This window comes from Vanrija pseudolonga, chromosome 4 (genome assembly GCF_020906515.1).
Source record: "Vanrija pseudolonga chromosome 4, complete sequence".
Taxonomy (NCBI): Eukaryota; Fungi; Basidiomycota; class Tremellomycetes; order Trichosporonales; family Trichosporonaceae; genus Vanrija; species Vanrija pseudolonga.
Genome location: NC_085852.1, coordinates 110,220 through 133,385, shown reverse-complemented (window position 1 = coordinate 133,385; position 23,166 = coordinate 110,220). Strand labels below are relative to the sequence as shown.

The window sequence follows — 23,166 nt, the reverse complement described above, 5'->3', positions numbered from 1 at the left end:
ATATATGCACCGCCGTGCTCACATGGATCTAGGTACTGGCAGGTGATATCGGTGTCCGGTGCCGGCTCGCGGTGCAGGCCACACCCCCACCACATCCTTCATGCTCCCTAGTCCCTCCCACCACTCCTCGAGCGTCATGAAGCGGATGCCGTCATACTCTCTCGCCACGGCATCGCGGTCAAGTCGTGGGCCCTCGGCCTCCTCCCACCAGCGGACACACAAGTCGATCGCAGCGTCTCTCACGGTCTGTCTGAACTCGTCCGCGTCGACGTCGGGCAGGCATACTTCGAGCCCAACGACAGGAAGCGTGGCCGAGTCGAACACCATGCTCTGTATGAATACCCTTGTGGCCATCATGACCACCTTGCCGATTGTGGCGCGGGAAGGCGAGGCGAAGTCGGGGGAGAAGACCACCGTCGCCTCGCGCACATTGGGCCGTTGAGTACGACACGCCAAGTAAACCCCATGGACAGAAATGAGCCGTTCGAGATCCGTGTCGGGGTCGATCATCGCGGGGTCCCACCCTCCTGGCCAACACAGGTGGAGCACGTACTTCGGTGTTGAACATGGTACTACCACCTCCTGGCCGGATGAACACCCGACGTAGCGCGGTGGTTTGGCGATAACAAAGTCGACAGTCGCGTCGCGTACGGCCGCCCAACTGTAGGACGTAGTCGGACCGTAGCGGCGCAACAGATGAGGGGCGTGCAGCTCGTCCCATGGCAACGAGGTGTCGAAGAAGTCAAGCCCCAGCTCGGCCATGGTCCCAACATCCAAGGTGTGCACCTTCCTAGGAAGGAAGGGAAGGTGTGGGACGTCGAAGTCGATTGGCGACGAGGCAGGGAGCACGAAGATGAGGCGCGGCTCGAGGCGTAATCTCCGGTTCGTGATGCGCTTGAGCAGCTTCCTCACCCGCCCCTTCTGCGCAGGGCGGTAGCACTGAGTGTGGAGCACGACGTGATGGAAGAGCGTGTCGTCCGCCACAGCTTGACACCGGCGCGAGGTGGGGCGGAACGCCAGGAGCGTGGAGGCCGAGCAACAGTGCCGGATGACACGCTCGAGGATATGAGGATATGCTGTCGAGTCCATGTGCGTTGGGAAGTGATAACACGAGGGGGGTACATAGCATCACATGTGTACGTGGGTGGTGGTGGTGGTGCCTGGAGGCCTACACCCCACTACGGAGATGACGCGGCCACACCCCGACCACCTCCTTCATGTCCGCGAGCGAGTCCCACCAGGCCTCGAGCGTCATGAACCGTATGCCATCGCAGGCTTTCCGTACGGTAGGGTGCTGAGGTAGAGGCGTTCCGTCCGAGTCCCACCGACTGAGCCATGAGGCAATCGCGGTGTCTTTCAGGCCGTCTCTAAACTCGTCCACTTCGAAGTCCGGCAACCAACGCTCCAGCCCAACGACTGTGAACGACGCCGAATCTAAGACAATCGCCTTGATCATAGCTCCAGCAGTCATGATGATGATTCTGTCGATGGTGTGGCGTGAAGGCGCGGCGCAGTGGGGCGAGAACACCAGCGTTGCCTCCTGTATATCAGGACACGAGCTCTGCGCCCAAATGTTGAGCCCTAGGTGGCTGGTGGCACTGTACTGCCCCGACGGGGTGGTCAGATCTACCTCACCGGGGCTCCATCCATCTGGCCAGTGAAGATGGATGATGTACTTTGGCGTGCTGACCGGCAGGAGCACTCCGCGTCGGTAGTCATGCTCGTTGGCGCAGTCGGGAGTAGGCTGGCCGGGAGAGACAAAGTCAACTGTCGTGTCCCGTACTTGGCTGAACGCATATCCGGCAGGCTGTCCGAAGCGACGCAGGATGGGAGGGGCATATTCTGCCCCAGTCCAAGCTGGCTGATGCGTCAAAGGGCGCATACCGAGTCGGAACAACGTGTAATGTAGGTCTTCGCCCGAGTGCACACCGCTGTCGAAGTCGAGGATCCTGACTTTGTGCAGGAGGAGGAGGGGAAGACGCCGCACGTCCTGCTCGATGGGCGAGGATGTAGGTAGCACAAGCGCGAAGCTCTGCGTCGAGGAGTTGGTGTCATACTTGAGGCGACGGAGGCGCTCAAAGAGCCTCTTCAGCGCTGTGCGAGGCGGCTGATACGGCTGAGCCACGAAGACGACGTGGCGGAACAGCCTCCTGTCCGCGACAGCTTGACAGTGGCGCGAGGTTGCGCGGAACGCCAGTAGTGTGGCAGCGGAGCAGCACTGCTCGATTATGTGCTCTAGGATGTGGGGGTATGCTGTCGAGTCCATGGGAGCAGTCAGGTGTCGACAATGTGAGGGCAGTAGCATCACATATGTAGTAACATCATATATGCAAATGGGTGTTATGGAAACATCATAAATGCACATGGGTGATGGAGTAGCATCATGTATGCAAACATAGGTATATGCAAATGGGTGACGGCGGCGGTGTTGCCTGGAAGGCTACAACTCTGTGGCTCGACGATGACGCGGCCACACACCAACCAATTCTTTCATGTCCCCAAGCTCCTCCCACCATTCCTCGAGCGTCATGAATCTGAGACAATCGTACGCTCGCGACACGGTATCCCAATCTGGCGGTGACGCGTCGTCCGCTCCTCTCTCGCAGCGAGCGAGACACGCGGTTATCGCCTCGCCCCGCAGGCTGTGCTTGAACTCGGTTACGTCAATGCCCGGTAGCCACGCCTCGAGCCCGACCACGGTGAGCGACACAGCGTCGAGTACGACAGACTGTATGAATGCGCGAGTAGCCATGATGACGACCTTCTCCACCGTGGCTCGTGAGGGGGGTGCGCAGTGGGGGGAGAACACGACGGTTGCCTCCCGCAGATCCGGCCTACTCGACGAGGCAAACAGACGAGACCGGATTGCAACCCCAAGCCCGTAGTTCTCATCGCTGGCAATATGCCTCCCCATCGAAGTCTCGGGGTCGACTGTGGTGGGGTCCCACCCGGCAGTCCAGCCGAAGTGGGCGACGTACTTTGGCGTCGAGCACGGCACCAACGCAGCGCGGTCGTATGACCACGAACCGTCGGCGTGGCCGCCGCCGACGAAGTCGACCGTCGTATCGCGTACCCTCGTCCACCCGCACTCTGCCCACAAGCCTTCGCGCCGAAGAATCCTAGGGGCGAAGACCTCCCCTTCCTCGGAGCAGTACGTGAATGCGCGAAGACCCAGCGTGGCCATCTTGCGGGCTAATGGACCCACGCCCTCGGCGCTGACATCGAGGTCGAGGATTCGTACATTTCGCAGGAGGAAGGGGAGGCGGGGGACATCCAGGTCGATCGGTGAAGAGGCGGGCAGATCAAGAAAGTAGTTGTGTTCGGGGCGGACTTTCTCTGTCCGGCGTGCGATGCTCTGGAGCAGCTTCTTTGCCCGTCCCTTCGGCACCTTGTCGAGGTGGATCCACTCGCCCATGATCACGACGTGGTAGAAGAGCGTATCGTCCGCGACGGCCCGGCACCGGCGCGAAGTGGCCGGAAAGCCAGCAGCGTCGCGACGGAGCAGCACCGTCGGATGATGCGCTCCAGGATGTGAGGGTATGCCGCCGAGACCATTGCCAGAGTGTGGGGTATTGAGAGTAGCCGGGGTTACCAGCAGTCATCTTGTAACCTTGTTCAGAGAATGCATGGGGGGGTGCCTGAGAGGAGAGCCAAACAAGGTTGTGCATCGGGACAGGCTACGTCCACGTCGGCCACACCCCTACAATCTCCTTCCTGTGGCCCTGTGCCTCCAACCAGTCCTGGAGCGACATGAACGAGATATTATCGTAGGCTTGGTCCATGCTCGCGAGGTTATCGCGCGACCACTGAACGTCCTGGCCTATAACGCTTTCTGCAATGGCAGGCAACTTGGCGGCGTTGTGGAACTCGAGCGGATCGACACCGGGGAGCAAGGACTCGAGCCCGACGACACCGAGGGGCACCATGTCGTCCTCCTCGCCATGGTCTTTGAAGGGCACGGGGATGGTCATGAACTTTGCCGCAAAGCGGACGAACATGGCTTGCACCTTGGCGCGTGTGGGCGGGGCACAGTTCGCCGCAATGGAGAACACGAGCCACGCAGCGTGGATGTTGTGCGGGTAGCTATCACCGAAGTACCAATCCGTCTCGGGGATGAAGAAGATCTCGGACGGCGCATCGGGGCCAGACGCAGCCCACTGCAGGTGTAGGATGTACTCGTCGACGCTGGTGGGTAGTCGTATGTTGACGTCTGCGTTGCCGAGCGCGACATAGTCGACAGCCGAGCAGTGTACGCTGCGGAATTCCTCGGCGACGAAGGGGCCCATACGGCGGAGTATGAGCGGGAAAAGCGGGTGTAGCTTTCGTAGGCGGCTTGCGCTCTCCCAGCCGAGGGTGGGGAGGACTTCGCCCCTCATGTAGCTCGTGTAGCCTTCGCATACATGGTATGCGGTCTGGCCTTCGATCAAGAACGGCCCGTCAAGGTCAAGCACTTGGACGAGCTGCGGGACGAGGGGTAGCTGCGGCACGTCCTGCCGTATCGGCGACGAGGGGGGCAGCGACAGCGTGTACCGGGCTCTCTTGCGCAGCTTGACCGCCAGCAGGCCGCGCAGCCCCTTCGACTTGGGCGGCCTGGGCCGATACTTCTCGGTGCGCATGACGGCGTGCTCGAACAGCCTGTCGTCGACCAGGGCTTGGCAGTGCCGCGACGTCGCGCGGAGGGCGAGCAGCGTCGAGGCCAAGTAGAATTCCTCGATGATCTTCTCGAGGATGTGTGGGAATGCAGTCGAGTCCATTGCAGGTGGGTTGGGTAGTGTGAAGATAGGTAGGAGGACATGCCGAGTCAACACCACCACACCTGCATTGCCAAGACAACACAGCACTTGGGTTGATGACATCGGTCTGGGCAGGAACGAGGAGCACGGGCGACCATGGCCGCACCCCCGCGAGCACTTCCCCCCGCGTTTGAGAACAATGCGACCCGCGTCAGAATACATCAACTCCGAACACTGCGGGGCCACGACCCAAGCAGCTCGGCTCTATCACCGAGGCTCTCTACCTACTCGGCGCGGGGGACAAAGCTAATCGCGCCGATGGCATGCCGCACGCTCGCCTCGTCGGGCGCGACGTCCGCGTATGATGAAACCCCAGGACCAGCATACCCGCCGAGTGCAAGCACCTCGGTGGTCAGGGCGGCACGGAACGCCTCTGTGTCGCTCTCGACCCCGACAATCGTGAGGGCCGTCGGGTGCCCCGCCTCACGGACGAGCATGCGCATCATCCCCGCCACGACCTGCGCGACTACCGGCGCGCCAACAGGGCCGGCGAGCACGATTACCACCTCGCCGATCCGCTGGGTCGGGGGCCAGATGGTCAACCGGCCGCTGGCGCCTGGCGGAGCGGCCAGGTGGAGGATGTACCGCGGAGTACTGCTGGGCAGGTAGATGCTGCACTCGCCCTCCGGCTGGCCGGCCGTGACCCAGTCGACTGCCGTGTCGCGCACCGAGGCCCACCCGTCGGACGCGCACGAGCCCAGGCGACGGAGCACGTCGGGGACGTACGGCGGCGCCTTGTCCTCCGTCATGGTGACATTGTCCCACATCCCGCGGCGGACAAAGTCCCATGGCACGTAGTCGCCCCCTGCTTCGATGTCGAGGACGCGCGCCTTCCAGGGGTAGAAGGGCAGGGGGCGGTCGAGCTCCAGCCGTGAGTCGGGCGGCAGGAGGAGCACGAAGCCCGAGTAGGTGCGGTACTTGTCGTACCGCTTATCGAGCTTCACGACTACCTGCCTACGCATCCGCGTGAGGAGCTTCGCGACTGGTTTCAGGGGGAAGAGGTACTGGCGCTGCAGGACGGCGTGCGCGAACAGGTATCGGTCGGCCACGGCGTGGTATCGCCAGCACGTTTGCCGCCAGGCGACGAGCGCGGTCACGGACGGAGCAAGTGCGATAATCCGCTCGATGAGGTGGGGGTACGCTGTGCTATCGAGCCATACTGGACCGCGACTCATAGTGGGTGATGAAGCGGTATTGACATGGCGTCGCCGGGTGTTGGCGCGTGATCTCATGCCGCGGTGGGCAGCCGCACTCCCGCGTCCCTGATTAGATAGTCGAGCGTACCCAGTCGGCCGGTTCCATCTCCACCGCCGCCGTCGCCGCCTTTGCCTATGCATGTCTACGGCTACGGCCTACACCCGGCGGTGCTCCTTCGACCACACACCCACGACCTCCTTGAGCTCGCCCAGCTCGGCCCACCACTCCTCCACCGACACCATGCGTACCTTGTCCGCCAGCTCCTCCGGCGTGCTGCTGACCCTGCCGTCCGTGTATCCGCGGTACGCGACGACCCCGTCGCGCTCCCATATCCGCGCCATGACCTCCTCCTTGAGCTGCTCGTAGTCGGCGCCAGGGAGCCAGTTCTCAATCCCCACAAAGGTCACGGTGCTCGCCGAAGCTATAAAGTCCCCCACAAAGTTGGAAAGCTCCTTCACTAGCAGGTCGGATGGCGGGCACTTGCTGTGCGGCGCGAGGACGAGCGTCGCGCTGTCGACCTTGTACTTCAGCGTCTCGTAGGGCAGGTCCCTGGGCGGTGCCGCGCGCCACTCGATATGCCGCACGTAGCTGGTTGTCGCTGGAACGTTCACAGCCTGGTGCCATTGACCGACGGTGAAGAAGTCCACTGTCGTGCCGACGTCGCCCGTCCAGAGTTCGATGGGGGCGATGCCGAACCGTCGGAGGATGAGCGGCGTGCTGCGTGGGGCGGTGGGCAGCGGGTGGTCGATCGGTCGAGCTTTGGTATCTTTAAGCTGGTACCAGTTCGACTTGATGAACTCCGTCCGCGGGGCAGATACCGACGCGAAAACGGTGTCCACTACACGTCCAGCACCCTCGATGTCGAGGATCCCCACCTTCCAAGGCAGATGGGGCAGCGGCACGTCGGCCTTGATGCCGGACCGTGCGGGGGTTGTGAACTCGATGGCGACCTGGCCGAAGACGTACCGCTCGTCCGTGGGGTCATACCCGCCCGCGTTGCCCTCGGACGTGTCTATCACGCCGCGCCCGAGGAATCCCACCGGCGAGTCCGACTTGCGCTGTTGTCGTGAGACGAGTCGTTTGGCCAGCGACGTGATTGATCTTTTGGGTGGGGCCAACACGGTCCGCCGGACGACTGCGTGGTGGAACAGCCGGGCGTCGGCGAGGTCCCTACATTGTCTGCTGGTCGACCGCCACGCAAGAAGCGCTTTGACGGAGCATATGTTTCCGATGATGCAGTCGATGAGATGCGGGTACGCTGTGATGTCGATGGGCATGGGTGATGGAGTGGTTGTGAAATCTGGTGTGCATGTCGGCACATCATGTGGTCTGCGGTGTGCCTCACGTCCTCCCGCGTCCCTGACCACCTTACGCGATGCATCACGCGCCGATACGAAGGCATTTACCACGACCACTCGTCGTCTATACAACAAGGCTCATGGACTGTCTGTAGCTCGACCGGCCATACGCCCAGAACATCTTTCATCTCACCCAGCTCGCCCCACCACTCCTCGACGGTGAGGAAGCGGACTCCGGCATACACCGCCCTCATCTCGTCCAAGGTATGCGAGCCCTTTCGCCGCAGCGAGTTGATGTCGTCCGTCTCTCCGCCCCAGTACCTAACACGTCCGGCCTCCGAGCGTGCGCCGTGGATCATGTTTGTCCTGATATCCTCGTGGTCGGCGTTGGGGAGCCAGTTCTCTAGCCCGACGACGGTGAAGAGCGTCTGGCCCATGAGGAGGCCCTCGGCAAAGTGCTTTGAAAAGTTGACAACGTCTTGCAGGACGATGTCGGCCCTCGGCGGCGCACAGTGCGGGGCGAGCACGAGCGTCCCCCGGTCCACCGGTCCACCACCACTACGGATGTAGAATTGATTACTCGCGTTGTAAAAGGGATGGTCGTACCATTCGAGGTGCCGCACGTAGTTGGAAGTCTTGGGCACGTACGAATCCCGGCGCCAGCGTCCCGCGGTGTAAAAGTCCACAACGGTGTCGATTTTGTCACCCTCCCACATCTCTTGTGTCGCCGAGCCAAAGCGGCGGAGGAGGAGAGGTGAAGTGCGCGGTGCCATCGGTGGAGGGGTAACAAACTCGCAGTGATCAGGTATTGCGCCGATACGGTGTTGCTTCTGCGCGAGGAACTCGTCGGATGGGGCGGTCGCGAGTGCGAACGCCTTCTCGACATGTCGTCCACTCCCTTCAATGTCGAGCATGTCCAACTTCCAAGGAAGCATGGGCATTGGAGCATCCGCCTTGATGCCAGACAATGGCGCCGGCTCGAACGCGATCAACGTCTTGCCAACGTGCCTCCACTCTTGGTACTTGGGATACTTGTGCTCCTCGGTTTCGAGTATCCGCGGGCCGAGAAAGCCCATGAGCTTGTCGTCCCGGTGTGGAGCGGGGGCGAGGGGTCGAGTGATCCACGACAGGGCAGACCATAGCTCTGAACTCCAGGCATATAGGTGCTGAGCTGGCGTGGTAAGCGGGGTGCGCCGCACGACGGCGTGGTGGAAGAGCCGTGCATCGGCCAGGTCGCGGCAGTGTCTGTTGGTCGTGCGCCACGAGACGAGGTCCGAGACCGAGCTCGCGTTGGCGATCACGTCGACGAGGATGCGCTCCACGATGTGCGGGTACGCCGTGCTGTCGATTGCTAGCATCGTGAGGTGGGCGTGGAGAGGTGTGTGCATGCGACAGGGTGTGGTTTTTCTCGGGTCACCTTTATTTCACGCACAAGATGGTGTCTCAGGGTTTGACAATTCCGAACTTGTCCACTGGAATGACAAGAGTCCTTGACGACCAGGGCCTCGACGCACCCCGCCTGCGTTTCGGGAGGATAGGCAAGTCGTGCCATTCGGATAGAGGACGCAGCACGACAGGCCGGCTTCTGCACTGCCTGCTTCGCCGTCACAACGAAGCTCGCCACGTTCTGGAATGGGCGTGGCGGACCAAGATCCCCCAGATAAACAAGCTGCAGATCCCCCACAGCTCCCCGCCGATCCGGCCGCAGATCAGATCGCCCCGAGGCTGCGGATCACGCCACCACCCAGGCTCCGCCCGACGATGACCTCATCGCCCTTCCCACTCCGCCTCTCACAACCGCCCCATCCACCACAAACAAGACAATGGACCACATCCCCCCGAACAAGTCATCACCAGCCTGAACGACTCCATGCTCACGGACCGCGGGGAGAAAACGAAAGAGGGGAACGGAGCGCTCGGCGAGCAAGTCAGGCGCACGCGCTTCGCGGACGGCGTGGTCATTGACAGGTTCTCGGGCGAGTCCTGGCATCTCGAGGCCGGGTGGGCGGCGGAGATGCGCGCACACCAGGAGGCGGACCGCGCGGCTATTTCCCTCGAAGATCTCAAGATTATCGAGGCGCAAGACGCCGCCATGGCCGCCCTCCCGCCCGAGCAGTATAACCTGCTCACGAGGCGCATGATGGCTGCTTCGCCCGGGGCGGGCGTGAGCGACATACTGGTCGAGTTTGGGATTCCGGTGGTCCCGAAACACGAGGACGAGACACCGGAACTCTTCATCGGCATGGTCATCTCTCAGGAAGCGCAGGAGTGACTGCATGCAAGATGTATCTCCGACGGAGCTTGATACTGAACCGATGGCAGCTTGAGCAGAAGGCGACGAGTGTCATGGCCGGCGCTGAACGATGTGCGGGAATCTACCGGCGAACCGCCGATTCGCCGTTCTAAGCTCATCAAGCTCGACACGTAGGAAGCCGCGGTGCACATCTCTGGTGGAACTACTGGATAGAGGGAACGGCTAAGGTCATGTTCTAGTATGTCGGCTTTGACGAGTTCGAGCTCGCGGCTGCAGCGGCAACCGGGACGGAAGATGGGATGCATCGTCTCGCGGTGGCGATGCGAAAGGCCCGCGCCGACATCGCCCGGAGAGGGTCCCTCTCGATGGACGAGTGGTTGGAGGAGCTGGGAGACAGGAGGGAGACTCAGGGCCAGTGGGTGGGGGGGGGGGGGGGCAGTCGTTGTCGGCCCAGTAAGCATGCAAAGGCGGTCAGAGTGGGCCATACGATGCCAGCGAGGGGACCGTCGAACAGCATGGCAGCAGGGGACGCGCAAGTGTGACCCATTATCATCAGGCACCTCCCCGCCACCAACAACCTCATGTGCGTCGCCTTGCCAACTCGAAGTCAACATCTCCCAATACACAATGTTATCAATCGATCACACAGCACATCCAGACCTCATAGACCGCATAGTGGCCGCAAGCGACGTCAACACATTGTTCGTACTACGCGGCGCATCGCAGGCGTTTCGGCAGCGCGCCGACGCGCTCATCTTCGCGAACCTCGAGGTGTCCTACGCGCCCCGGGACCGCCGCGCGCGGCTCATCTCGCGCGCCGGCCTGCCTTCGCCTGCAGCGACGCGTATCGTTCCCTACAAGCGTGTGCTTAATCGCGTCGTGGACATCACGTCGTTCGTGCCCCTCGTCGATTGGGGCAACGGTGATCGCGACGTGCAGATCCACCCGCCCAAGCTCGTCCGCCGGATCGGCGACGGCGTCGTGTCGCGTGGTGCCAAGCTCTTCACGTACGCTGACACGCTCGTCGACTTTATCGACTTGCATCCCTACCCCGCGGCGCATGACATGCCTGTGAGTGAGAGAGTCGCCGGTGTGAGTTGACGAACAGAACATGCGCGAACTACCGGGCGTCCACAACGGACGGCTGAGACACTGTATGCGTCGGTACATCGTCCACATCCGCCTCGACAAGTTATCGACTGAGCCAAGACACTTGTTCCAGTTCTTCCCGTTCGGAGGAGGAGGGTCCAGCCTGCCTGTCACCGGTGAATACACGCTCGATGTGGTCTTGGTCATTCATCCGCCTGCCGTGCCGGAGCAAATCAGCCTTACTTGGCGAGCAGCGATGGCCGCGTGTGACCCCTTTTACTGGGTCTCCAGGTTCTCGCCGGCATGGTTCACGGTGGTGACCTTCGACGACATCGGCGCTGTGGATCGGAACACAGGATTTAGGGGCAGCATACTCAGTGATTGTGAGGACTTCAATACCCTGTTGCTGCCCCGGTTCGTAAGCATGCGCGAGTGGAAAGGGGAGCTGGACACGGAGACACGGGAGCTGGTCACCGAGTGGGCCGGCCGCGAGAGTGCCGCCAAGCCGAGGCAGGAGCCCGCGAAGACACCACGGGGAAGGTGATAGGCAGATTGGCGACGACGCGGCTACACCCGGGCCGCCATGCATGAGTGCACTCTCCATTGACTCCGAGATGACATGTTGTTGAAGACGACTCGTGAGCCCGCGTTTCATAGCCGACACCCCCTCCCCGCTCCCCGTCGCGCGACACCGACGCGTCATATTTGAGTGACAACCCCTCGGCCCACCTCTTCCGCAACCCCCCCAAACATGTCCATCAGCCGCACAGCCTACCCAGGCATCATCGACCGCATCGTGGCCGCGAGCGGCGTAGACGCGCTGTTCGCCCTGCGCGCAGCGTCACGCGAGTTCCGGGATCGCGCCGACGCGTCGCTCCTGCGACATGTCGAGATCGCCCCCGCCCCCGAGGGGGCACTGCGTCTCTTCTCGCCTGATTGCGCTCGGCGCGCGCTGCCCCTCCGACCGGAGCTGGTACGCGTCGCCGACCTACGCCAGTTCACGCCGTGGGAGAAGGACGCCATCTCGCGCGACGCCCAGGGCGGGCTCACTGCCCTCCAAGCCTTGCGACGGGTCGGCGACGCGATCCTCTCGCCCGACTGGCTGCCTTCTGCCGGCGTGTGGATCGACTACATCAACCTGCACAAGTATCCGCGCGAGCTGTGCGACGCGGTGCGTGTACCCCTTGGAGTCCGCTGACGCCAGTCGGACTACGACCTCGACGAGGGGGGCATATGGGAGGAGAACGACGACAACGCATATGTCGGCGATGTGGAAAAGTACCAGGAGCGGGACGGCGGGCACATCAAGCGGCTGGAGATGAGGGACCTGCCGTGCAGTCAGCGCAAGTACATTGCCCATATCCGCCTCGACGACGAGTCGACCGAGCCGAGCAACTGCCCGCACTTCTTCGCGCGCGTCCGCGCCAGCCCATTCGACATGGTCGTGGTGGTGCACCCCCCGCTCGTGGAAGACAAGCGCGCGATGACGTTCCAGACGGCGCTGGATGTCGCCCGGCTCGGCGTGCTCGAGGGCCTGCAGGAGTGGAAGGGCATGACGCTGACCGTCGTCGGGCTCGAGGGCATCGGGCACGATGGGGCGAGCTTCATCGCCACGCGGCGAGAGCAGGACACCGACTGGCTCATGGACAAGGCGGATTCCCACACGCGGTTCTTGAGTATGGCCGCGTGGCTGGACGAGCTGGGCGAGCAGAGCGAGGTCGACGGCGCGTGGGTTGAGCGGAGAGCCCTTGCCCCGTGACCGCCGCATGCATGCAGAGGATGTACCTTGCCTCTGTACGATATCCCCCATGTAATGACCGCCCTACTCCGAGGCCTCGGCGCTGCGCTGGGCTAAATGCCTCACCTCGTCGCGGCATTCCGAGTGCTCACCGCGACGGCGACCCCGCCAATGACGTGACCGGCGCGTCCTCACCCCGCCACCGCCGGTCGTCGTCGCCATCGCTGCATCGCGCGCACCACAACACAAACAAACCCCCCAACAGCTCCACAGCTGCATGTATGCACTGCCCACACCGCCATCATGCTCATCATTGACCACACAGCGTACCCCAGCATCTTGGACGACGTCCTCGCGCACAGCAGCGTCAGCGCGCTCCTGAGCTTCCGCGCCACGGCGTCAGCGTACAAGTCGCGCGTCGACACGCAGCTCTTCACCCACGCCGTGCTCGTCACCCGCGCCACCGCGACGGGGGTACAGCTCGCGCTGCGCTCGGCCAGCGGCGCGGAACTGCCCTACCTCCCGCACCTGGTCCACATACTCGACATCGCGACGACCCTCGAGCCGACCTCGGCACAGAAGGCCGAGTTTACTTCGCTCCGGACTGTACGGCGCTTCGGCTCGGGCATGCACCTCGCGGCGGAGATACCCTCGTCGTGGCGCGCGCCGACGGCAGTCGACTTCCTCACAGTGGACGAAGCTACCGGCGGGGCAGCTGGCGTGCTGTGTGCCCCAGGCGAATGCAGCCGGTACGTCGCGCACGTTGCGCCGACGAGCGACGGGCGGCGCGCGGAGATACGCACCAGGGTTCAGCGGCAGCGCGCACGCGAGTACGTCCTCGTCTTCTGGCCGTCGCGATATCCGCCAGAGCACGCGCCCGTGCGCGTCATCACCGAGTTTGGACTACACGCGCACCGCGAGGGTAGTCTGACCATCGTCGGCGTCGAGGACGCACTTCCCGAGGGCTATGGGCTGCAGAAGCTGAAGACACTCGTGCGCCAGTTCTATACAGTCACGTTGCGGTTTAGTGACGCCGCTGCCGACGTGCAGGACGCCTCCACGCGCTGGCTGAGCCGCGAGGAGTGGTGGGCCGAGCTTGGGGCACGGCGCGAGGTCGAAGGCGTGTGGCCTGGCGTGGGGTACAAGTAGAAGTATATGCATGTATGTAGTGAGAAGCTGCATCGTCATGGGCTACCGCCCCACCCAGACCCCCTTCCATTTCCCGCCGCTCGCCCAGCTCGTCGAGCCACGCGTCCATGCCGACAAACCGCGTGCGCGGCTCGTGCTCGGCGTGGAAGATGGGCCAGTCGTACTGCACTGCCGACTGCATGTCGCGGATGAGCTCGACCATGTCGTCCAGGCGCTCGCGGCCGTCAGCGTCGGGCAGCTCGACGGACGCGAGCTCGTCGAACCCGACGACGGTGAGCGATGGCGCGCCGGCCAGGCGATACACCGCGTCGACGACAAGGCAGCCCGCTGCTGCGATCGTGGTGTGTGCGGCCACGATGCTCGGCACCTCAGGCACGTGCATCACCACGACAAGCTCGCCAAAGCGCTCGTAGTGCTCGTACGGCCTTGCGCGGGGGAACAGGTCGTGCAGGTCGTCGAGGGGGCGCGAGTGCGCGTCGACGCGCAGGTGGAGCACGTAGCGCTGTAGCCCGGGGAAGGGGTACGCGAGGGACGGCAGCCCGCCGCCGTACCCTTGCCCCGGGCGGACTTCGCGCAGGTCGTAGAAGTCGACGAGCGTAGTGACCTGCGGCACGTCGCCGAGGTCAGCGACGACGCCCGCCCCAACGCGCCGCAGCGTGCGCAGGGCGCTGAAGCCGTCCAGCCTTGCCGAGGGGTCGCTCACGCGCAGGTCGGCGGTGAGCACCTTCTCCGGGCGGTACGGCAGTGCCGTCCGCGGCCCCCTGCCTGCGGACACGAGGTGGATGTCGCTGTCGGCGCCGAGCTCGAGGGCCACGTGCGGCAGGAGCAGCCCGTCCACGCGGTCGCGGAACGCGCGCGACGTGCCCCGCAGCGAGATGAGGGAGGCGACCGGCGCGAAGGCGATGATGCTGTCGATTATGCCTGGGAAGGCCGTGTAGTCGAGTACTCCTGTCATGGTATACGGTGCGATGGGACAGAGAAGTTGTGAGCTGCCTTGGATCTTTTGTTCTCCTTAGTGGCGAGCATGACATCATCCACCTCGTCTAACCCCGGGGCGACAACAGCCACCGACGATGGACGCGGCGCTTGTTGCCCGTGCCGACCGACGGGCAGAGATCCGCCTGGGATCGACGCGATGCTTGGCACTGTGCATGGAGTGTACAAAGTGGTACAGCGGGGCTCGTGTCGCGTTGACCTGTCGCCGTGGCAACTGGTGGGTGGGGGCCGGGCACGCAGCCCACTTGGCGCGCGCCGAGGCCGCGCGGCGTCCAAGCCATCACCTGTACAGTCTTCACCACGGCCGCCACGACATCCAGCTCCGCATGCCCCCCGACCGCGCACCCACGCGCGCCCCAGGACCCACCCAGACGCCCTCGATGCCGCGGCGGTCATCGCCCAGCTCGTCGAGCCACTGGGCCATGGAGACGAACCGCACCGGCTGGTAGAACCCAGGGCAAGTTGGGAAGTCCTCCACCAGCTGCCTCCACTCTCTGAAGTAACTCACCAGCGAGACGAGATCTTCTTCCTCCTCTGACGCGGACGAGGGCTGTCTCGCATCGAGCTGGCGTTCGAGGTCGGCAAATCCCACGACCGTGAGCCGCGGACGACCGAATGGAGACCGAAACTCGGATCGCTTCCTAAACACATATGTTGCGTCCAGGATGGTGTGGAGGGCCTGCCGCGTTGCGTGCTGGGGGGCATGAAGAACGACCACGAGGTCATGGGGCCTGAGAAGTGTCCCCATGTCTGACATGCGGCCGCGGCTCATCGAGTCCTTGTCGGCCCGCAAGTGGACGACGTACCGCTCCAAGCTGGAAAAGGGGAGCAAAAGCTTTGAATAGCCTTCGGGGTCCGACTGCGGAAGCGCGTGCAAGTCGTAGAAGTCGACGAGGGTGCGTACGCCGGGAACGGGGTCAAGGGACGAGTCCGTCACTGCCGAGCCGACACGGCGCAAGGTACGCAGCGAGGTGAAGCCGTCGAGCGAACGGGGCGCATCGTGTTGGAGGTCAGCCGTGAGTATGTCCACCCGCGCAAGAGGGATCCACTCCCCCGTCGTGGTACATCGCACGCCGACACCGCCCTTCTTCCAGCCGCGGCGCGCGATCTCAACAGGAGCGAGGAGGAGGAGCGCGTCGGCCCGGGCCTTGAAGCTGCGGCATGCGCACCGCAAGACCACGAGTGAGGCGGGCTGGGCTGATGCGAAGATGGCGCCGATGAGATGCGGGAACGTGGTGTGGTCGATCACGGCGGGCATGGTGACAAGGTGAGGTTGAGGGGTTGGCGGTGGGAGTGGCAGCTGCCCTTATGTATTGAAACGACCTCGACGGAGTCGCGGCCATCAATGCCCTCTGCCACGTCGGTCGACACGTCTGCAGACCGCGTCGAACTACGAGCACGGCCGAGGCCGATGGGACAAACCACAAACAGCGCATGCATTACTACGCGACGACGATGCGCGTTGGTGAGGCTACCCTCTACGCCCGACCCACTCGCCCTCAATCTCGCGCCTATCGCCCAGCTCGGCGAGCCAGTCGTCCATACTCACGAAGCGCATGCTCGGCTTGGGATCGTCGTCATCCAGCACCCTGATACACTCGAACCCGCCAGCGGCCGCCACGTCCTTCCAGTGGCGCAAGATACCCATCGTCCCCTGGAGCCGCTCAGCCTCCTCGCCCACTGGCGCCGGAGACGGCTGCAGTGCCTCGATCGTTTCAAGCCCGACGAACGTGATGCTCAGCGGCTCCGTAGTCCCCGCGTCAGCCATCATGGTGTACAATTCGTTGCTGTAGGACATGGCTGCCAGGATGGTTGACATTATCGCGTCGGGCGTCGGACGTGCTGGCGGGTGGATGACGAACACGGCGTCCCGCAGGGTCTTGTACATGTCTTCCACTGCGCGCACCTCCTGGAACAGCGCTTCAACATTGTCGTCTGCGCTCATCGACGCCTCGTCAATGCGAATATGGAGCACGTACCGCCGCATATTGTGGCACGGGTGGTTGATCTCGGGGAGGTTGAACCAGTGCTGGTGGCCTGCGTGCGAAGCGGGATAGTCGTGCATGTCGTAAAAGTCGACGAGGGTGTCGACCTGCAGGAAGATGGCACTGTTGGCAAAGTGGGATATGACGCCGTCGCCCATGCGGCGGAGGGTGCAGAGGGCGGAGAAGGACGCGATAGTGTGTGCCGTGAGGACGGGGTCCGTGTTCCCGACTCCCAAGTCGTCGCCGCCCTCGTCGTCGGCATCGCCTTGCCCAGCACCTTCGGCGTCGTCGTCGACACCGTACCACTTCTCAAACGTGGTCAAGTCGGCGACGGTGACGAGCTCTGGCCGCGAAGGCAACGGTCGGCCGTCGAGCCCGACAATCTCCAGCCGGCCGGGGTCGCGGCGGAGCCGCAGCTCGACGTGCGAGAGCAGCACGCGGTCTGCTGTATCCCTAAGCCCCTTGGATGTGGCGCGCACGGCGAAGAGCGTGTCGGCTGCCGAAGACGCCACGATCGTGTCAATAACGTCGGGATGGGCCGTGTGGTCGAGTGCCATGGTGATGGTAATGGAGGTGGTGGTGGTGGTGGTGGGAATGTTGACTTTGTTGTCGAGGTGCTTTTGTACCACCAAAGACAGGCACGTTGCGCTAACGCTCGCTGGTCGCATACATGTCACGGGGACACAGGCGGGAAGCACTGCCTCACCTTGCTGGGAATCGCATAGTACCTTGCAAGTGCCTCGTTGTGAGGGAGATGTAGATGGAATGCAAGATCCAGCCTGGGGAACGCTCCGATGGAATTGAACCTGGATCCTCAACTTCGTTGACCTTGAATCCACTGTCGCCGAGGATGTCTGCTGGGAGAGGCTGCAAGTCGATGGCCTTCAGTACACTGAGGGGCCGCCCCACGTCCCCTCAATCTCGCGACGGTCGCCCAAGGTGTCCAACCACTGTTCCATCGTCAAGCACCGGGTACTCCGCAGGGCACGGACCGGGCTGTGCTCGCCAGGAGTGGTGTTGAAACCCACGAGCGTGAACTCCGTCTCAATCGTGTACGCTGTCTCCAGCGTGAACCCCGTCTTCCGCATGAACGGCGTCTTCACCGGCCTAAAGTCCCTCTCCATCTCGTCGCTACTGACGATCCAGTTGATGAAATTCTCAATCTGGTCTGACAGTCGTGTCGCGTCGTGCGGAGGAGCCAGTGACCGATGGAACACGACCACAAACTCTGCGATCACAATGCCGCGCGCACGCGCATGCGAGCCCAGGCGACGGTAGATTATCTGCCCGAATCTCGACGGCAGCGACTCCTCCGCCTTGTCGTGGCGCACGTGCATGACGTACCGCCGCATCTTGGGCGGTGGGCACTGGACGATCGTCCCTGTAGGACGTTCCCCTGTGGAGTAGAGCTTCGGGATGACCGGGGCGGTGGACCCAGATAAGCAGCGGAGTCGTTCGATTTCGTTTCGGCGGATGCAGTCGGCCATGAGTTTTGTCGAAAGCTCATGGTCAGGAATATATATCTTGATATCGATGAAGTCGACCAGCGTCTTCACCTCGGTGAAGCAGAACGCGTCGTCGGCCCAGACGCTGTACTCGCGGCGTCGGAGGGTGTGCAGTTTCGTGAACGCGGTAAAGGGGTTGTGGGTGATTACCGGCGCGGGCGTCTGGGATACCTGATCGGCGACACGGACGCGCGAAGCGCGGAACGGGAGATGCCGGGTAGGCGTGGGCTGGAAGGCAGTGTTGGCAGTGACGAGGCAGACCTCGCCGCCCTCGAGGTTGTCGAGCTCGACGTGGTAAAACATGTGTCTGTCGATGCGGTCGCGGAAGGTTCTGCAGGTGCCACGGAGAGCTAGGAGTGTCGCGAGAGGCGCGGCATTGATGATGGTGTCGATGATGTTGGGGTAGGCCGTGTGGTCTAGCGACGTCATGGTGGGTGGGTGGGTGATGAGGAGGTGAGATGGAAAACGAGGAGAGATCCGGAAAATATACTGAATGGGGGTCATGGGGCTTAATAGGGTTGCACGCGCCTGATTTGTCCACCGCGACGTCTTGGCTCCTGTTGTTGTCCACCCCCACTGTCTGTGCTATTCCTGTATACAAGGGGCAGAGCCTCATACGAGACAGCCCGCAGGCCACTCTCCCTCGATGCATCGCCGCTCACCCAGCGTGCGCAACCACTCATCGAAGTCAAGGCACGTTGTCGTCGGCCTCCTCTGGACCGCGCTTGTCCCGGCGTCCGCGGCTTCAGGGTTGAAGCCCACCAGCGTAAAGGCAGCTTCAGCAGGCCATCGCTCCAGGACAACGTTAACCGCGGCCTCGAGCGCGTCCGCCAGGCGGCAGCCGGCGACCGGATGAGCTGGGGAGCGATGTAACACCAGCACCGCGTCACGAACTGGCGGCGCAAGGCGCTTTCGCGAGCGTCGCGTCAAGAGGTTGTACAGCACCTGGTGGAAGGCCGACGGGATCATCCACAGACCCTTGTCGTGGTGCACGTGCAGCACGTACCGTCTCAGCGAGGGGGGGTAGTCGCGTGGCCCGGCACAGACGAGCGGGTAGACGCCGGGCACAAAGTCCTCGCGGGCGGCATCGGCCTCGCAGCCCTCGTAGTCGGCGTACTGGTTGTACCTGTCTGCCTGGCGATACCGTGCCAGGTGGATGAAGTCGACTAGCGTGTCGACCTGCGGGAAGAGGCTCGCGTCGTCGGCTGTGATCGCGTCGCCGCGACGGCGGAGCGTGCGCAGGCTGGTGAAGGGTGCGTATGGGTGCGGGGGGCGGGGGTATGGTGTCTCATAGGCCTGGTCCACGATGCGTACCAGTTGAGGCTTGAATGGGAGCCGGTGCGGTGTCTGTCCTACTGTGTGGAGGGACAGCTCGCCGCCTTCGGGGTGCTGTAGCTCGACATGGGTGAAGAGACGCCGGCCCACCAGGTCGCGGAAGGACTTGGAGGTGAGCCGCAACGCTAGGAGTGAAGGGAGCGGCGCGACTCGGATGATGAGGTCGATGATGCCGGGGTGGGCTGAGTGGTCGAGCACTGCCATGGCCAAGTGGATGCCGAAGACAGGGAGGAGATGTTGAAAATCTGACAGCGGGTCGTGTCAGTGGGACCTGTCGCGCTTCGTGCCAGCGCCGCTCGCTCGTCGGACCAGCTTCCAGCCGACACGGTTGGGGAGGAGACAGTGGGCTTTGATGCTGGAGGTGAAGGGAGTGACGGTCGAAGCACGGACGAGAAGAACAGCAAGAGAGCAGGCCGTGACGAGCCTCGCGCTTGATTTATTTTGGGCCATCCCCATCCTTCGCGCCGAACACCCAACCATTGGAGCCCCGGTGCTGCAGTTCCCCAAGCCTCTCCCTCCCTGAGCCCCCGCAGGCGTTCACCTCATGTACTACCCATGCAACGGCGTCTATGATGATACAGGCATACTACACACACAAACGACACGATCGTCCTATCCAAGGGCAAGTCCCGACGGTCAAGCTCGCTGCACCTTGTGCCCCCGCTCCCCTTCAACCGCGCGCCGATCACCCAGCCCGTCCAACCACTCGTCCAAAGTGACCCAACTCGTCGTCGGCCACGTGCCGAAAGCGTACCTCGGCTTGTCGCAGTCGAACCCCACAAGCGTAAGAGACGGCGGGCACACCTTGCCGATGACAGCGCGTTTGATGCGCCCGGATTTTGACCGCATGGTCTCGAACCTACTCAGCGCCAGGCAGATGGCCACCTCGACGGCCATGGACAGCCGCCGGCCCGCGCGCGGATGTCGTGGCGACAGATGGAGTACGACGTCGACTTCCTTGACTTGCAGATGGCCTCTCTCGGTGCTGTCGGCGAAGACTCTGTCGAAGAGCTCCCGGAACTCATGGGGCAGGCGGAATACACCCTTGTCTTGGGTTATGTGCATGACGTACCGCCGCATTCGATGGGGGTAGGAAACGCGAGAGTCGTAAGGACACGGGTGGTACGGCGACGGGCCGTACAGGAGGACCTCGTCGTTGTCCCACTCGTCGCTGGTCTCGTCGGAAGCATACCCCTCCCACAGGGGATGTCTAATCTGCTCGTTTCCCGTTGTAGGGGGCCGATAGAGCGCGAGGTCGAAGTAGTCGACGAGCGTCTCGACCTGAGGAAGGTATGTCGCCACGCTATCGAAGAGCGCTGGGCCAAACCTGCGCAGCGTGCGGAGGTTGCGGAGCTCGCGGTACGCGCGCAGGACCGCCTTTGTTGGGGGAAACGTCTTCTCCTCAACCAGGTCCGCAACGCGCACCGCGCGAAACGGCACGCGGAACGCGCCTGGGCCAGTACGAATCGCGACGGTGTCGGCTTTCGGGTGCGTGATCTCGACGCAGTGGAAGAGCATGTGTGTAATCCGCGCGTGGAAGGCACACGAGGTCTGCCGCAGCGCCCAGAGCGACTCGAAGGGCGCGTGCGCGATGATTGCGTCGATGATGTGCGGGTGGGTCGTGTGGTCGATGGTCACGCGCCATGGCATGGTGGAATGGGTGTTGACGAGTGGAGAGATGTTGAGTGAAGAAGGATGTGCAAGGTGTAATGGATGCGGCATCGTGGAACGAGCGGAGTCGGCGGGGAGGGGTAGGCGCGCGACTGATTTCTTCGCGCATAACCATGGCTGCTTCTTCGGGGACGCTCACGCGCACTCCCCACCCACCCACTCTCCCTCGAGCGTGGCCCTGGCACCGAGCTCAGCTCGCCAGTCCTGCATGGAGATGCACCGCGTCTCCAGATGTGGCGCCCAGACGGAGCCGAACACGCGCACCTGGCGGAGCCACTCGGAGACCTCGGCACCCGTTCCACCCGCCTTAGCGAGCACGTCGACACCGACAAAGGTCACGCTGCCGGAGCTCATAGAAATGACCGCTTGCTGGGATGCCAGCAGGGAAAGCGCCAGTGTCATGCTGATGCTGGCCGGGGTGGGCAGCTCGGGCGGGTGGAGCACCAGCACGAGGCGGGTGAGGCTTGCGCCCGAGGACAAGCTGGCCATCCCGTCGAAGAAGTATCGCCACAGCCTTGGCATTGTTGAAGCGGTATCAAGCCGGATATGCAGGATGTAGGAATCGACGCTGAAGGGGTACGCGACCGTCCAGCGGTCGGCGCTGTGGCGGTCAAGGGCGAACCGGCGGCCCAAGACGTCGCCATAGACCCCGTCGTCGTCATCCTCATCGGCAGTAGTCGGGGTGGGAGTCGCGCCGGTCAAAGTGGGCGGGTGCAGATCGATAAAGTCGATCAGGGTGGTGATGCGCCGGGGTGCAGAGGGGGCGTACATCGCGTCCCCGGAGCGGCGGAGGGTGTCCAGGCGCGCGAGGGGCGCGACGACATCGTGAGGGCCGCGGGACCCTACGTCTGCGGCCCTCACCAGGTCCGGCTTGAATGGCAGCCGGTGGCCACTGGAAGCCTCGCACAGGGTGGTGGCCTCGCCACCGACGTCGAGGCGGACATGGCCGAAGAGAAGATCGTCAGCCCGCGCACAGAACGACCTGTTCGTGGCGCGCAGCTTGAGGAGCGCCGGGACATCAGCAGCCGCAATGATGGCGTCGATGAGGTGCGGGTATGCCGTGTGATCGAAGCGGCAAGCCATGGTGTGCGTTCTAGAAGGGAACGAGGATACGAGGGAGAAGACAACAAGGAAGCACAGAACAGTTATCGACGTCGGTGGCGCCCTTGCGCGGCGGCGACGGTGGCTGATACAAAGGGGTCCGCAACGCCGGCGGTCGCGGGTTTCGTTCGGTGGCGTGGGCACGGCTCGGCGGCGCGGGCGGAGCTTACATGCTTGTGTCCCATGATGATGAGGCGTGCGTGGGGCTGAGTGTGTGGTGATGTGTGGTGTTGGGTTGGTTGGGCGGTAGAGAGAGGGTGGTAGAGAGAGGGAGAGACGATGGCCACATGTTGCACGACGATCGTCTTGCGGGGCCACTCGTTACACATTCAGGCGGGTCTCGGGTCTCGCTCGGCTCTGGACAGTCACTTTGGCTGTGCGGGCCGGCTTCGTGGAACACGTATCGGCTAGGCTTCGTTTCAGTGGTCCAGCGTAAGGACGAAGGAGAAGGAGAACAGCACCAAAGACTGCCATTGCTTCTCTACTTAGCAATTGCCCTCAACACCTGCATCATCCGACTCGCCGGAGCCATTGCCGTCCCTCGCCTCTGGCACTGTCTCCTCTCAGCGTTCGACGCCAATCGCACGCTCCTCCGCCGAGGGGATCTTGGCCACCAGGGCGACATTGACGTACGACCAGCCGGGCCACCACTCGCTCCCGTACACCATGTACGAGTTGGTGTCACCCCAGTGAGTGGGCATGGTGAGCCACGCCACGTGCTCGTCGTCAAAGAACCACTTGCGGCCCGGGTCGAGATCGTCGCCGAACCCGCCGCCTTGGAGCGCGGCAAATGACTCGTGGGCGGGCAGGTCGCGCCCCTTGAAGCGGTACGGCGCTTCGCCTTCATCCTCCTCGCCGTCATCGGAGTCGGCAGGTAGTACTGAAAGGTGTGGTTAAGTATCTGGCCACGGAGAGCTCGAGGCGAGGCCCATTGCTGACGCCGTATGCGACATGCGTCAACTACAGTCAGCAGTGTCTCAGGCGTCTAGTCTCACTCATGACCTGCGATTCGGGAACGCGCACCAAACCACATGACGCATTGGGTAGACGAGGCG

The 23,166-nt window shown here is 63.1% G+C and overlaps 17 protein-coding genes across 17 annotated transcripts; 4 read left to right on the top strand and 13 right to left on the bottom strand.

Annotated features, from left to right (window-relative positions):
* Positions 1-18: 18 nt before the first annotated feature.
* Positions 19-1,089, bottom strand: LOC62_04G005274 (uncharacterized protein; the record flags this gene model as incomplete). Its single annotated transcript, XM_062771801.1, has 1 exon — positions 19-1,089. One exon carries the CDS (start codon positions 1,087-1,089, stop codon positions 19-21), a length of 1,071 nt encoding a protein of 356 aa, XP_062627785.1.
* A 79-nt stretch (positions 1,090-1,168) lies between these two features.
* LOC62_04G005273 (uncharacterized protein) lies at positions 1,169-3,415 on the bottom strand (the record flags this gene model as incomplete). Its single annotated transcript, XM_062771800.1, has 2 exons — positions 1,169-2,163; positions 2,839-3,415. The coding sequence occupies 2 exons, from the start codon at positions 3,413-3,415 to the stop codon at positions 1,169-1,171; spliced, it is 1,572 nt and encodes a 523-aa protein (XP_062627784.1).
* Positions 3,416-3,677: 262 nt separating this feature from the next.
* On the bottom strand, positions 3,678-4,754 carry LOC62_04G005272 (uncharacterized protein; the record flags this gene model as incomplete). Its single annotated transcript, XM_062771799.1, has 1 exon — positions 3,678-4,754. The coding sequence occupies one exon, from the start codon at positions 4,752-4,754 to the stop codon at positions 3,678-3,680; it is 1,077 nt and encodes a 358-aa protein (XP_062627783.1).
* Positions 4,755-5,017: 263 nt separating this feature from the next.
* LOC62_04G005271 (uncharacterized protein) lies at positions 5,018-5,968 on the bottom strand (the record flags this gene model as incomplete). Its single annotated transcript, XM_062771798.1, has 1 exon — positions 5,018-5,968. One exon carries the CDS (start codon positions 5,966-5,968, stop codon positions 5,018-5,020), a length of 951 nt encoding a protein of 316 aa, XP_062627782.1.
* A 177-nt stretch (positions 5,969-6,145) lies between these two features.
* On the bottom strand, positions 6,146-7,267 carry LOC62_04G005270 (uncharacterized protein; the record flags this gene model as incomplete). Its single annotated transcript, XM_062771797.1, has 1 exon — positions 6,146-7,267. One exon carries the CDS (start codon positions 7,265-7,267, stop codon positions 6,146-6,148), a length of 1,122 nt encoding a protein of 373 aa, XP_062627781.1.
* Positions 7,268-7,392: 125 nt separating this feature from the next.
* On the bottom strand, positions 7,393-8,646 carry LOC62_04G005269 (uncharacterized protein; the record flags this gene model as incomplete). Its single annotated transcript, XM_062771796.1, has 1 exon — positions 7,393-8,646. The coding sequence occupies one exon, from the start codon at positions 8,644-8,646 to the stop codon at positions 7,393-7,395; it is 1,254 nt and encodes a 417-aa protein (XP_062627780.1).
* Positions 8,647-9,158: 512 nt separating this feature from the next.
* Positions 9,159-9,560, top strand: LOC62_04G005268 (uncharacterized protein; the record flags this gene model as incomplete). Its single annotated transcript, XM_062771795.1, has 1 exon — positions 9,159-9,560. One exon carries the CDS (start codon positions 9,159-9,161, stop codon positions 9,558-9,560), a length of 402 nt encoding a protein of 133 aa, XP_062627779.1.
* A 302-nt stretch (positions 9,561-9,862) lies between these two features.
* On the top strand, positions 9,863-11,175 carry LOC62_04G005267 (uncharacterized protein; the record flags this gene model as incomplete). The annotated part of the gene is made up of 3 exons (XM_062771794.1): positions 9,863-9,957; positions 10,229-10,613; positions 10,651-11,175. 3 exons carry the CDS (start codon positions 9,863-9,865, stop codon positions 11,173-11,175), a joined length of 1,005 nt encoding a protein of 334 aa, XP_062627778.1.
* Positions 11,176-11,382: 207 nt separating this feature from the next.
* On the top strand, positions 11,383-12,390 carry LOC62_04G005266 (uncharacterized protein; the record flags this gene model as incomplete). Its single annotated transcript, XM_062771793.1, has 2 exons — positions 11,383-11,802; positions 11,836-12,390. The coding sequence occupies 2 exons, from the start codon at positions 11,383-11,385 to the stop codon at positions 12,388-12,390; spliced, it is 975 nt and encodes a 324-aa protein (XP_062627777.1).
* A 282-nt stretch (positions 12,391-12,672) lies between these two features.
* LOC62_04G005265 (uncharacterized protein) lies at positions 12,673-13,518 on the top strand (the record flags this gene model as incomplete). Its single annotated transcript, XM_062771792.1, has 1 exon — positions 12,673-13,518. One exon carries the CDS (start codon positions 12,673-12,675, stop codon positions 13,516-13,518), a length of 846 nt encoding a protein of 281 aa, XP_062627776.1.
* A 35-nt stretch (positions 13,519-13,553) lies between these two features.
* On the bottom strand, positions 13,554-14,473 carry LOC62_04G005264 (uncharacterized protein; the record flags this gene model as incomplete). The annotated part of the gene is made up of 2 exons (XM_062771791.1): positions 13,554-13,560; positions 13,638-14,473. The coding sequence occupies 2 exons, from the start codon at positions 14,471-14,473 to the stop codon at positions 13,554-13,556; spliced, it is 843 nt and encodes a 280-aa protein (XP_062627775.1).
* Positions 14,474-14,809: 336 nt separating this feature from the next.
* Positions 14,810-15,772, bottom strand: LOC62_04G005263 (uncharacterized protein; the record flags this gene model as incomplete). The annotated part of the gene is made up of 1 exon (XM_062771790.1): positions 14,810-15,772. The coding sequence occupies one exon, from the start codon at positions 15,770-15,772 to the stop codon at positions 14,810-14,812; it is 963 nt and encodes a 320-aa protein (XP_062627774.1).
* A 213-nt stretch (positions 15,773-15,985) lies between these two features.
* LOC62_04G005262 (uncharacterized protein) lies at positions 15,986-17,056 on the bottom strand (the record flags this gene model as incomplete). Its single annotated transcript, XM_062771789.1, has 1 exon — positions 15,986-17,056. The coding sequence occupies one exon, from the start codon at positions 17,054-17,056 to the stop codon at positions 15,986-15,988; it is 1,071 nt and encodes a 356-aa protein (XP_062627773.1).
* Positions 17,057-17,383: 327 nt separating this feature from the next.
* On the bottom strand, positions 17,384-18,433 carry LOC62_04G005261 (uncharacterized protein; the record flags this gene model as incomplete). Its single annotated transcript, XM_062771788.1, has 1 exon — positions 17,384-18,433. The coding sequence occupies one exon, from the start codon at positions 18,431-18,433 to the stop codon at positions 17,384-17,386; it is 1,050 nt and encodes a 349-aa protein (XP_062627772.1).
* A 259-nt stretch (positions 18,434-18,692) lies between these two features.
* LOC62_04G005260 (uncharacterized protein) lies at positions 18,693-20,989 on the bottom strand (the record flags this gene model as incomplete). Its single annotated transcript, XM_062771787.1, has 3 exons — positions 18,693-18,728; positions 18,767-19,247; positions 20,481-20,989. 3 exons carry the CDS (start codon positions 20,987-20,989, stop codon positions 18,693-18,695), a joined length of 1,026 nt encoding a protein of 341 aa, XP_062627771.1.
* A 156-nt stretch (positions 20,990-21,145) lies between these two features.
* LOC62_04G005259 (uncharacterized protein) lies at positions 21,146-22,093 on the bottom strand (the record flags this gene model as incomplete). Its single annotated transcript, XM_062771786.1, has 1 exon — positions 21,146-22,093. The coding sequence occupies one exon, from the start codon at positions 22,091-22,093 to the stop codon at positions 21,146-21,148; it is 948 nt and encodes a 315-aa protein (XP_062627770.1).
* Positions 22,094-22,674: 581 nt separating this feature from the next.
* Positions 22,675-23,110, bottom strand: LOC62_04G005258 (uncharacterized protein; the record flags this gene model as incomplete). The annotated part of the gene is made up of 2 exons (XM_062771785.1): positions 22,675-22,991; positions 23,107-23,110. 2 exons carry the CDS (start codon positions 23,108-23,110, stop codon positions 22,675-22,677), a joined length of 321 nt encoding a protein of 106 aa, XP_062627769.1.
* Positions 23,111-23,166: the final 56 nt, after the last annotated feature.